Source organism: Thermobia domestica, chromosome 3, assembly GCF_964235325.1.
Source record: "Thermobia domestica chromosome 3, izTheDome1.hap1.1, whole genome shotgun sequence".
NCBI lineage: Eukaryota > Metazoa > Arthropoda > Insecta > Zygentoma > Lepismatidae > Thermobia > Thermobia domestica.
The window spans coordinates 282,275,028-282,288,587 of record NC_137456.1 but is presented as its reverse complement, the minus strand read 5'-3'; the positions used below and the strand labels follow the sequence as shown (position 1 = coordinate 282,288,587).

At 35.6% G+C, this 13,560-nt stretch overlaps 1 protein-coding gene across 2 annotated transcripts in view; it reads left to right on the top strand.

Annotated features, from left to right (window-relative positions):
- Window positions 1-13,560, top strand: part of LOC145681095 (uncharacterized) — a 105,731-nt gene that overhangs the window by 35,568 nt on the left and 56,603 nt on the right. The window contains exon 8 of one of the 2 annotated variants that reach the window (XM_081752490.1): window positions 3,384-3,450. In XM_081752490.1, the coding sequence (XP_081608616.1) occupies window positions 3,384-3,450 (67 nt within the window). Of the gene's footprint in view, window positions 1-3,383; window positions 3,493-13,560 lie in introns of both variants that reach the window. The other variant, XM_081752489.1, reaches the window with a different exon arrangement.

Genomic DNA, 13,560 nt, shown 5'->3' with positions numbered 1-13,560 from the left:
AGAAATCTTGATTGGCGAGGAATTAAGGAAGCAAGAGGATCGAGAAAAGACAAAGACTTCGCTCTTGTGTTTTACCAACCATTAATTTTAGAGCAGAACAATACTATGACATGAATGATTAGGCTTCATGCTTCCTCTTCGAACCTCCATTGATCAATAATATTACAAATGAAGAAGTAGATGACTGTATTGTATAAAAGCGGAAATTCAGGGCTTTCTCTGCCAGACCCAAGGAGTAGAACGACATTTGAAAATAATCATCACAAAAGTTGCTTCTTCCATTTTCGGGGTCAGCGCTTGTCATGCTACATCAAAGCGAAATTGTAATCTAGGGGATATACGCTGACATTTCGAACAAAGAATGACTAAAAAGTCCAAGAAGAAAACTAGAAAATCTTGACCTGCTCCTTAGCAAAATTATGTTTGCCAAGATAATTTGGGGTGGGTAGACCTCGCAGTCCAGCCACTTCCTTCTGGTGAGCTGTAGGTTGTTTTCAAAACATAATAAGCTATGAAAGTAAGCGAAGTGTTGGACAGTAATTGAGAAACTGTTAACAATTAGAAAGCCAAATCTTTTATTTATTGTGTAATATCGGAAAACTTCTCAAAACTCAGTCAAAACCAATTGGAAAATATCAATTAAAAAAAAAAATGTCTAAAATTGACAATTTTGGGTCAAAAACATAAGTAAATAGCATAGAAAACCACCCCTGAGGTACGAATTTAACATATTTGTCAGAAACAAAACAATAAACGACCATAATGCAGAAAAAATACATAAAATAGCCAAATAATGAATTTTTTGTGCACGCAGGAAAGTCAGCAGACGTCAAATCTGGAGAGCGACTGGGCCATAAATCTGGAAATCAGACGCTCGCCAAAAAATTCGCACAGCATGCGAAGTGAATCGTTGGGTGTGTGGCAAGTTGCTCCATCTTGTTGCAGCCAAGCATCACGTTCATCTTCTTCCAGGAGAGCAACGAATTGCATTACGAGATCCCCGTACACAGCAGTATCCACTGTTGTCTCAAAGAATAACGGTCCGACAATACGTCGTCTCGATATTGCCCACTACTCTTCGACTTTTTGGGAGTGCAAGGGTTGTTCATACAACTGATGTGGGTTTTCTGTGGCCCAGAATCACGAATTCAGGCTGCTTACAAAGCCGTCCAATTGAAACCAAGCTTCGTCGGATATATATATATATATATATATATATATATATATATATAACATATTCAGAATATTGACACCATTTGTTCTAATTAATGATTGGAACCAATGACAGTAACGCAACCGTGATGCAAAACCCACCTCTTTCAATTCATGCACAACATGAACTCTATATGGATAAAATTCCAGTTTCCGTACAACTCTGTGAGCAGTTGACTTGTGTAAATCACATTCTGAGGCGAGCTTCCTAACTGACTTCTTTGGTGATGCCACATTTCTTTGTTCAACACGCTGCATAACGTCAGCCACCAAAACAGAGAGGCGTCCTGAACGTAACCTGTCTGCTACTGATCCAGTTTCTCGAAATCTTTGAACTAGGGAAAAATGGTTTACTTCTGTGGCAAAGGAGAGTTCTTACACCAGAATGACACTGTCCGGAAGTATTGTTCCACAAAAAAACACTTTCCTGCGTAGAGAATTTCATTTTGAAAAACAGAGCACTTCAGCACAAGTGGACACCATCACCTATCGAACAACGAACAGCTAACTGGATAGCAACTATTCTAGGCACATGAAACAAATGAAAAACTAATCGCTACATTTCAGGGTTGCCAAGTATATGTACGTTATGAGATTTTCCCATAAAAAAATCAGCTTTCTCCTTTTTCATTAAAAGTGCCTTAGTGTGCTAGCTAGAGGTCAAACTCATCTGTTAGTGACACATGACAGCAGCAGTGTTGCCAGCATGGTTCATATTATGGTAAAAACATGGATTTTGGGAATACACGTGTGCAATGTTTGTAAGACTTCATCAACGTACTTTTTCTGTCAAATTCAATATATGGGCATCCAGATTATTCAGTAGTATTGAGAAATGTTGGAAAAATTTACGCGTATGGCTTCTGTGATTCAATATAATCGATTTGCAAAAATGTTTTTTCTGACTCGGGCAACATTTTTCATGTTTATTATTAAATCATGCATGGCAAGAAACATGTTTATGTCTGAAAATTTTCTCAATATATAGGGCTTTCTATTGCAAAGAGCGTTCCTTCTCATTCCATTTAGTTTGTTAGTTATACGGTCTTAAACATCGGGTTCGGTGACTTGTGGGACGCCCTGCATTTATGTATTTACTTCATTTATTTCTTTCCTTTCAAATACGATAAATTGCATAAACGTTATCCTCCCCGTGCGAAGAACGGTTATTTCAGCTAGTATTTATATATAAATATATTATTTAATTATAGATTATATTTCAGTTCTTCTTTCCCTATACCCTATTATATGTATATAGGATGGTACAGTCACGAAAGAAAGTATTCTTCAGTTGATATAATTTCTTTTCCTAATAACTCAAGAATAAATTATTCGAGTTCCGATTTTGGCAAGTTATCAATTTATAACTATTCTAAAGATAACGACAGAAAGATCCAAATTCATTTGTTCCTGAGTTAATGGAAAAAAAAAATTGTCAACTGAAGAATACTTTCTTTTCCGTGTGTACAATAATACACTGACAAACTGAAGAAGGTGATAATACATGACATTAAACAAAAAATGTCAATTGAACATAGGTCGAAAGCGGCACTCTTTTATCGTGAGAGGCGTTCAAGCGCTGATATAGTGCCGAATATCTCACGAACACGGAAAGGTATTTGGTATTATAACAGCGCTTTCGCCGCGTCTTACGATAAAACGGTGTCGCTTTAGGCATGTGTTCATTAGACAGTCTTTTCCTTAATTTCATGTCCTATCACCTCCTCCAGTTTGTCATTCTATTATCATGCTACTCTGTATAAGAAACACTGTCAGGATTGAAGGAAGTGGTTCTCTTTTTGTTCCTATGCAATCTTACCGACCCATTAGTTTTATGTTCGTTCACTAAACAGTATCTATTTCCAGCCTTGAACACTATCACTTGATCCTCCTATTCCTAGAAGGTTCACGCCTGTGTACTTAAAAATTATTTTTCTGTTCTTCTGTTTTTCTTTCCCACTTCATTTCGTCCTTTTTTGATGAAGCAGTTAACGATGACACTTACAGTAAAATTTTTTAGTGTGTGTGATCGTTTTTGATATGCTCAGAGAAGTCCGAATTACTGGATTTAGCGAGTGAATGAACGAGCTCAGATTTAAGTGTACTGTCATTTTTTACTTTTCTAGTTTGTATTTGCAGTTTCTGATATATTCTACCATTTTTGATTGCAGGGATCAGATGCAGGTGAGGAGATAGTCCAGCTGCAAAATAAAATAGCTGAACTGGAAGAAGAGAAAGGTAACCTCCAGTTACAGCTGGTTAACTTTGATGAATTGAAAGGTATGGTTTTTATAAGCACATGTTGTAAATCACTTGGTGCTGGTTGTCTGGGGCACAGAGCTTGGAGTGCTTGTTCAAGAATGTAATATGGTTGTTGGAAAAGTGTTACAATGAAGCGATTTTTTTTTTTTTTTTTTCTCGTTCGTGAAATAGTTTTATTCAGGCAGTGAGTGCAGAAACAAAAATAATGGAACTAATTTATGTGATATAAAATTAAATATTAAGCACCAAAAAAAAAGGCCAGAGTAGCGTAATCAATAGCAAAAGTATAAAGAAGTATTCTTACCTGGAGCTCGGAAATGTAAAAACTGCCACAAGATTTCATTATTAATAGCAAATGCTATACAATTAATAGATCCAATATACCGTAGAGGTCAAAAATAAGGGACCACTCACGTTTAAAGCAAATATTTCGCTGAAGAGCGTTTGCCATTATATTTACCGCGGAAATGATGTTTTCATTGGGAAGATCATGTATTACTGCAAGAAATTGGGTCAGTATATTGCAGCATCGCAGCATCACCCTTATTTTTAAGGAAGAAACAAAATGGCTTGCAATTTTACTGAAATTAAACATACTTTATCCTGTAATAAAAATTAAATGTTCGCACACAAACATTGCCGCTTTATGTATAAAACAATGTGGAAACGAAAAAAAAAAAGTTTGGTTCGACTACATTGAATTAAGTGGCAACAGATTTCTTGATCGTTCGATGTTACACAAGTTTTGCTCACTTTTAGTTCACCGGCAATTTCCCTTTTACTGAATTGACCGTTATGCAACTCAATACTCTCCTATTTCACCCATCCGCCACTACACACCTTCGCATCTTCGTGTCTACACATGTTACGTGTAAACAGTCGGGACAGTTCTCAGATAGCCAGTAGTTGACCAAATAGTTAGTAGGGGCGTGTTGGTGCCTCGATTAGGTTTTATTCTCGTTATTTTTGCTTGCCATTTTTTAACTTTGGTTTGAAAACAACAAGAGATATTGAGTCAAATTCTTTTTGGTTTCCTCATTCTTGTAAACATACAACGGCAATATTTGTATGATTAGAAAAATCTTAATTTTTATTATAGAACGACATATGTTTAATTTCAATTAAACTTCAAAGTCATTTTATTTCTTTTTCAATAATAAGAATAATCCTGTAACATGCTGACCTTGTATCTTGCTTTTTCCGACGAAATCATCAGTTTTGCCGTAAATCTCATGACAAACGCTGTCAGCAAAATGTTTGCTTGAAACATAAGTGGTCTTTTATTTAAGATTACTATGGTATATTGATAGAAGGTGAAATTCTAGTTTATTTTTTGTGAAATCTCGTTCAACCATACTTCAACGTGTGCTAAAATTTGAAACTAATTCATAACATTTTAAGATTGCATGAATTTCCTTGTTTTTCTAAACTTCAATTCGTACAAAAAAAAAATCTAGTTTTGGTACAGTTCACAAGTCTTACAAATTTTGGTTAGATGGATGAGATAAGAAGAAGTAGAGTACCTAGATTTGTGACAGGTAAAAGACAAAGTAACTAGTGTAACTGAAAATAAAAGAAAAAAATAGATTAGGTTCACAAGAGAGAGAATTAAAGATCGAGTATATGTGCATTTTATATTATGTTGTTTCTACTCGCATATAGTCTAATGGTTATTCGCGTGTCTGTGGTGTGCTTAATTGCTCCCGTGTTTAGTTCTCTGTCCAGACAAATTTTAAATGTTGCCGGAGCACTGCGGGGCATTTATGTGGTGTAGAAAGTCAGAAATAACGTAATAGAAGCCGATATTCTAACCATGCATCAGTCAAGTAAATCCACCATAACTGGTTGTAAATGCCAAGAAGTTTAATGTAAGTGTTCCAAAATGTAAATAACGTACAATTTTTCGCCATCCTCAGAGTATTAGTTTGGTTATAACACAAGTTCAAGTCTTTCTGAAAAAAAAAATAAAATCCTATTGCCCTACCTGTTTTTGAAAAGCCCTATATGATCCTTAGATAGAATTAAATTAAGTAAAAGCGAATCTTCTTTGGTTATTGACAACTTCCTTCAACCGAAAGCATTATAATTTGCTACATACATTTTTGCGAATATAATTTTTTTAAAAAAAAGATCGGTGGCTAGTGCTTTTTATTATTATTATTAAATAAAAATACTATGGTGAATTATTCTATGAGGAAAAATTGTCTTCTTGGAGGGTGCTTCTTTGTAATTCTATAATATTTAAACGTTTGTTACTCTGTTTTTCCTCTGTCATAGTTGCTAGATCAAGTAGTATGAATAGACACTTCTCGAAGAAAACTTTATGTGGATTTCTATTGCGACGGAAAGTTGGGAGGATAGTTCTTGTAATGCTCGGGCAGAAATGGTTTGAAAAAATGAAAATGAAATCTTCAAGTTTTACGAGCCATGGTTATGCTGCCGAGGCTAAAGGAGACGGTGCTGATGAGAAATGAGTGAAATGGTAGAATTAAGAAAGTAGGAGGAAACGGGAGAACCCCGAGAAAACCCACGCACATGGTATTTGTCCACCACAAAGTTCACTTAGCATGAGCTGGGATTGAACCAAGAACCTCATGCACCAGAGGTGAACGCTTTATCACTGAGCCACTGCGGCCCAGAAATACTTTGAGATGTAGGCACGCTCGACCGGTTTCTACTTTCTTCCATTCTGGCTATATGATCTGCTCACCTGAGCCTCCTAGACTTAGTGACTGTTAACAATGTTTGGTAAATGGTATAAATTATGCAATTCCTCGGTATGAAATTTCCGTCATTCTCCATTCCCGTTCCTCCTCGTGGGATGCAACACATATAATTTCTAACTCTACTAATTACAGTCCTAACTGGATTAGTTGGCAGAGAATAGAATACTATTCGGGCCTTTGTTTCAGCGTCGATGATCCTTTGAAATTTTTGTCATACTTTGTGTCTGTGTCGTTAAAATTTTAAACTGGTGGATATAGTTAATTTAAGTTAGTATGCCAGATCGTTAGAAAAGGAAGAAACAGTGTCAGATGCCCTTCGATTGATGCAAAAATCAAATTCATCCTGTTTGTAGTTCGCTCATATTCTAAGCTTGTTATAAATACTTAAAAATGCATTTAACAGTGTTGGAAAAACAACTTGTTTACCACTACTTGTTTCTAATTATTGGTAGCCTTCACCCTGGCTGGCTTTAAATTACTAAAAGCAACAGAATATGTACACGCTCTCCTACATTTTCAACACAAGCATTACAACTTAAAATAAAAACATTTTCATCTAGTCACCTTTAATAGTTTATTTTGTTATTAATATTCAGAGTGTGAACACTATTTTTGAACACACTATATATTATCTTAAAAACATACATATATTAATACTGCATTTATCTAGCTCTTTGGGATCTATTCATTTCGTATCATATTGTCTGTTTAATATTTGAGCTTATTAACGTCAGTCTAAAGTCATGAAATAGTATCGTCAGAAAGAAGTACAATTTTTCACTCGCAGAAGACGTAGTTTTCAGTTTTTACGAAATTTGCAAAAAATGATAGCAGTATTGTCGTACCCAAGTTAGAAGATGAGATAAGATCTTTTTTGAGTTAGATTCTTTCTTTCCTCTCAAAGATTAGGTCAGACCGTGTAGGTGCCGCTTGTTTGCTACCTTCGTAGGACTAGATACTTCCATCCCTCTAAATTACCCGAAACCGCTGACTACTGCCCAATACTATGCAACGTGTACGTTCGTTTTTGAAAGGAGTGTTTGTAGCTTATCGGGTCATTTCTTGCACAGAGGAACCCTGAATTAGCGAAAATGCCGATTACTAAAAGCACTTTATATATATATATTTGTAGTACATTACTTGTCTTGATTCACGTAATACTGTAATTGCAATTAAATACACATTTGCATAGGATAGATTTAATTTATTCAAAGACGTCACAAACTACAACACAAGAAACTGCAGTAGCGTACACAGAACGTTATTAAGAGGAATTCAAGCACCCAAATTCATATCGTATGACACTGATATCAACAATACAGTAAAGGATACGGTACACAAAAGTTTAAATCTTCAACCCAGTATAGGGGGTTTTAAAACGTGTTGCTCTTTTAAAATTTCATATATATTGTCAGTGTGGAGTCATAATGCTGTTTAGCGATAACGACAATAAAAGAAAGGAAAGAAAATAGTTTTAATGACCAAATTGGCGAGAGAAAGTAGTGTATTTACGAAGGTGCAATAGTAATTATCAAATACTTAAAATTAGTGAATAAAGTGACTAAATTGTTAGTCATTGTAGAGTGGTATCTTATTTGAAAAAAAAAAAAGAAATGAAATATTTCAGTTTAACGTCCCACAGTTATGTTCTTCAGGCTAAGGGAGACGGATGACTCAGGCAAGTGAATGATGGTGGAATAATTGGTGGAATGAAAAGGTGGGAGGAAACGGAAGTATTCCGAGAGAATGTAGACACGATGCTGTCCACCACAAACTTATTTGGCTATAGGTCGAACCAGGGACCCCACGCACCAGAGGTAAGCGTTCTGCCACAGCCACTGTACCTCCCCATATATATTATTTGCAAAAAATTGCAAAATATCAATGTATAAATTATAGTAAATCACTTCGTAAATAAATATTTCATTAACTTCTGCACAGTGTTATATAAATCATTTCTGCTGGAAAGGAGGAGTGTACACTTTAGGAGTTTTCTTCAGATGTAGTTTTCCGAAAACGTCTATTATGAGTTTTTTCATATTTCGTAACTGCAGCATAACCCGATTTAATTTTAAAAAGGGTTTGGGTTTGAAGTTTTGTATTTTACGTTCTTATGCACTAATGTAATTGGACGTTGTAGTGGACGAAATCAAGAACGTGTATTAACGTGAGCTCCAAACCACGACTGGGGCTTGAGTGCTGCGTAATTAGTGAATTCATAGACCATCATGCGAGATCAATTCTTGCAATATATTTCGTTCCCCATCACAATCTCACGTCCAGGAAATATAAGAAAGGGGAACATGAACTGTATTTCCTTTTATTTATTTCAGATTAAGAAAACAAGTATAGTGAGATTTCTTGCTAAGTTTATTGTTATATATAAGATCTGTACTTGTAGTGAATATATTCTTATGTGTGAACTCACTTTCCATAGATTATGAGATGCAGAAAAAAGACGAAAGGTTATTAAACAAAAGATTAATCAGTCAGGGGTGCGAAAGGAGTGATACGAAGACATTGTCATTGCGAATTTGATCTTTTATTAAGAAAGCATGTAACAAATTGAGAAATCAGCACATTTTTAACAGCATACGATATGAAGAAACGTCATAATTTTTGCAAAATCCGAATATAAGCTACATCCTAATTTTCATAATTGAAATTTTGATAAAATAGGCGGCTTATATTAGAGTCAATACAGTATTTGGTTTATTATAATGCGATTTTGTGTTGTATATAATGATAAGATAAAAGTCAAATGGAGGACATCACTTGCTTTTCCTATTTAATTATTAATATACAAATTCAATAATCGTGGGTTCAATCTCTTATAAATCACAATAGCTCAGTGGCAGAAACCCTATTTCGGAATGCCAAGGGTCAAATAACGAGTTTGGTACTAAATAGTTTTTCTCTCTCTCTCTCTCTCTCTCTCTGGAGAACTCGAAAGCGAGCCTGTATTTATACATATTTGCATAAACCTTAACGAGGACTGTGCTATTGGATATATCGATCTATCCATCAGGTATTCTCGAATATCTAAATATCAATATCGGAAAACTTACTGATTAAAATTTCGATATTTTTCAAAACCTCGATATTTCTATGTTTTTCCCTAGAAGTGTCGCATATACTTACGTTTGATGTCATACACAAGATGCAACCGTTCAATTTTTCAGTGATGCTATAATTGAACAACACTTTGTTAGCCTACTGGATCGTTTTTACTTTCGAGCGACGATATGAGAGAAGAAATCCCGGCGGGACCTCGTGTGGTTCGGATCCCACGTTAAGATTTAGGATTTAGATTGCTGGGCTTGCGGCATCTATGGCCATGTTAGCTTATTACGTATGTGGGATGACGTCCCTCGGCGAGCACACTATTCGGGGAAAGGGAAGAAAGGAAGCGGCTTTGGACCTATACGTTAGGTACCACCCCGACATTTGCCTGGTGTTAATGAGGAAAACCTCATTCAGGATAGCTGGCCTGAAAAAGCTTCTTACATTTTTTTGACCGAGTGTCCCCACCGGGAATCGAACCCGGAACCGCTTGCACTCACGTTAAGATGTAGATCCACTTCTCATATAGCCTTGCTGCTGAAAGGGACGCTAAACTCGAAAAAGCTAAATCTAAATATAAACCTTGTTTTCGAACCGTTTCCTCAGGAGCTCAGCCGATTTTGTTCATGTTTCATAAACAACCGTATAACGTGATGAGAGCAGTTTCTTCTGAAAATATACACAAAAGGTGGGTTTTTCAGCCGATATCTGAAATTAAAAAAAAAAAAAAAGGTCATATTTTATAAATAAACACAGTAACAACCCTACAATAAGGCGGATGTAATTTCAAGTTAGAAATCAACAAGGAGTAATTTAGTCTTGGAATAATTTGACTTCGAAGTTTTCTGGAAATTCGTATTATAACTTTGTTGTATTTCATAAGTAAATGGGAGAATTTTTCTCGACGATATTTCTCAGTCTATTTTTACTAACAGGTTTTTTTGCTTTCCTTACACCTTATATGTTATGTACTTCAACAAATACCATATAAAGCTTAAAATATAGAATGTAATAATAGTAGTAAAAGAAAAATAAAATTAGTGAGATAGAATTTTTAATAACGTTGTGCTCTTGTGTCAGTGTATTGCGCAAGCGACAGTGTAATTGTATTTTCGGAAAACTAATGTTTGGAAAGTTGATTTGGTTAAAGGTTTTTGTAACAAGTTTGAAATTTTATAGAAGAGTTTCCTATTCTGTTTTTCTTCTTTTTAATTTTTGTCATGTTTTACAGATTACGTTAGTTACTTAGATGTATATGAAGGGAACTATAAATAATCTAAGTTACAGAAAATAACCTGTAAAAGATTACACGAAAGCTAAAAAGAAAAACCTATTCTGTAAAATTTCAAATTTGTTACATGAGCCCTTATCTAAATCAACTCTTCACTTATACAAAGGATTGTGCTATACGGGCTTTATTTGGCACTTTTTCACTACCAAATTCATTGCTTATGTGCTTAACATTTTGGTAATAGTATTAAACAGCTAACCCTAAATATAACTTAAAAATAAGAAACATTTTTATCTTATTATGTTTCCACCTTATTAATTATAAAATTTTTAATCGGCAAAAGAAATGTAATTTAACAATTATAAGATTTTTCCATCTTCTTAATTATAAATTTTTCATCATAAAGGAATTGTAATTTAACAAAAACATATAATATAGAATGTAATTAATAATTGAACCTTACCATTTAATGTTTTGTAACTTTTTTTTTAACTTTGTAAAATGCTGTGTTGTATTCATGTTGAGCGTCTCTTTTCAGTACTACATAGCTTATAGTTGCTAACGAACTGCATATTCTTCCATTATGTGAGCATCATGTTCGTGGCATTAAATGTATATTTGTGGAACGTACCTTACACAATTCCTGTATTGCAGTTTTTCCATATTACGATTTCATGTTACCTTGCGCCAAATTAGGACTTTTCGTCGTAGTTTTCGGTATATTTTATTTACGTGTTACAATTACTTTTTAAATCTGCTAATGTTCTACCAGATAGCATCAAATTATGTCACATAATTTTCGGACTTTTCTGTTTCCAACGTACTGTAGCTTTGTAGACTCCCTTGTTTCCGCGAAGCTTTTTTTTTTTTTTCTTTTCATTCTTGCTTCGACACGATCTTATAATTTGGTAGTTCCTCATTTTTAACATAATTACCGAATGGAATCAATCATACTTGTGCCAAACGAGGATTTTGTAGCGATTTTTGACAGTTCCTATTTTTTAATCTGGTTTTATTTATTGCTTCAGATGAGTTTATTATATAAAGGTAATCAAGAAAGTCCTGTCGCTTTTTTGGGGTTCTGTGATCAATTGGCCCTCAAATCGTGAGTTGAATGCGAATGGAGATAAGTCGAAGGTCAGTTGTTGGTGTGGATATATCCAACATTCTATCTGGTTGTGGCAGTTCAGTTACACCGTGAACTTCGTAAGGACAGAGCGTCATAAGGACATGTATGCTGTACGAGTTCAAAATGGTTTCAAACGCTGTTGCAGCGGGGCGGAAGATATGCAGCCCTTCTATGAGGGTGTTGTGACTATGCGGACACTGCAGCGATGGTTTAACAAGTTTAAAGACGGGGACGAAACACTCGGAAGACGCACCACGTGCCGGAAAACCAACACTTGTACAAAATGAAGATCTTCAGGCAGCAGTTGAGACGAACAGTGACCAGACATGTAAGGAACTGGGACTAAAATTCAATGAGTGGAGAAACCATTCGACAGCACCTCCATCAACTTGGGAAATACTACAAGTTGGGCCGATGGGTCCCACATGATTTGACTCCTGCCCAGAAGGCAACGCGAACAGATACCTGTGTTTCTTTGCTGTCTCTTCTGAGTAAGGAGCCATTTCTGGACAGGGTGTTGACATGTGATGAGAAGTGGGTCCTTACGAAGCTCCACGGCACCATCATCATTGTTAGCATTCCATGAACCTGTTCCAAAACAGCCGAAACCAGCACTGCACCAGAAGAATGTCCTGTATATTTGGTGGACTGCCCGCAGCATCGTAGATCGGGAATTGCTACCAAATGGCCAGAGCATCAATTCAAGTGAGTGCTGCCAGTAGTTGAGCAGTGTTCAAGAAAAGCTCAAAAAACTTTGGAGCCAGTACTTCTAAATTGCAAAGGGGTCCTCCTGTTATAGGACAATGCTAAGTCCTACTTGGCCAGGATGACTCGGGATACCATTCTACGCCTTGGATGGGAAACACTATTACACCAGTCATTGCACCGTCCGATTATCATATGTTCCATTCTTTGGACAATAACCTTAGAGGACGCCAGTTGAAATCCCTAGTAGATGTGCAAAACGTACTTGATACCTTCTTTGCACCACGGCCCATCAAGTTATACCACCTTCTCCTTCTTTCCAGAACCATCCATGTCCTTCCAGAACGTTGGCAAAAGATTGTCGATACTGATGAGGGGGCGATAGGGGACTTCCAGGTATGTCTTAGGTGACATCGTTGTTCGAAGGTGATGGGTGAAAAAGCGATAGAACTTTCTTGGTTACCTTTATATACCCTACAAGCATCATGTTGATATCTAAGAAACGAAGCTTGTAATTAAAAAAAAAAAGATTATTGAAAACAGAAAAGAGAAAGAAAAAAACAAGGTTAAGAGCCTAAATTCGAATTTTTCATGTGCCCCTAATTACCCAATGGTAACGATCTGTACTTGCTTTTGTTCAGCAAGAACTGATATTCGACTGGCGTAAGTTGATTTGCGTTCGTACTTATAGTGCGGATTTATAAACGTAAATTTCGAATTTTTTGACCGAAAAATTGGATTTTAATTTCCCTAGTTTGCAACACTTAGTGAGTGTTCTAATTGGTCTAAAAAATTTGTATCTATATGAGGTATATATCTGACAAGTCCTAAGTAGATCTCTCTAAAACGAAGGAAGTTATACTGAAAAAACTTTTAAAAAAATTGAAATTCGAAAATTCTCGAATTTTTTGCTTCGGGCTCAGTTTGAGAGAGAAACTCGATACTCAAGAAAAAAACAGGATAAACTATAACCACAATCATATTTGACATAGAAAAAATCATCCCGATATCTTAATTAGTGTACACACAGCATAGGATTAAGAAAGTGGTACGCCCGCGTCCGTCACTTTCCCGACCCTGTTTCGAAAGGCTTAAAGATAATTTGATTTTTCGGTATAAATTCAAAATACGCGCTAACGTATTTGTTTTTGCATTGAATTAAGATTTATGTAATTACTGGTACTTACGAATTTTTGTTGATGAAATTGTAAATTTTCTCCGCGTTTGGATGC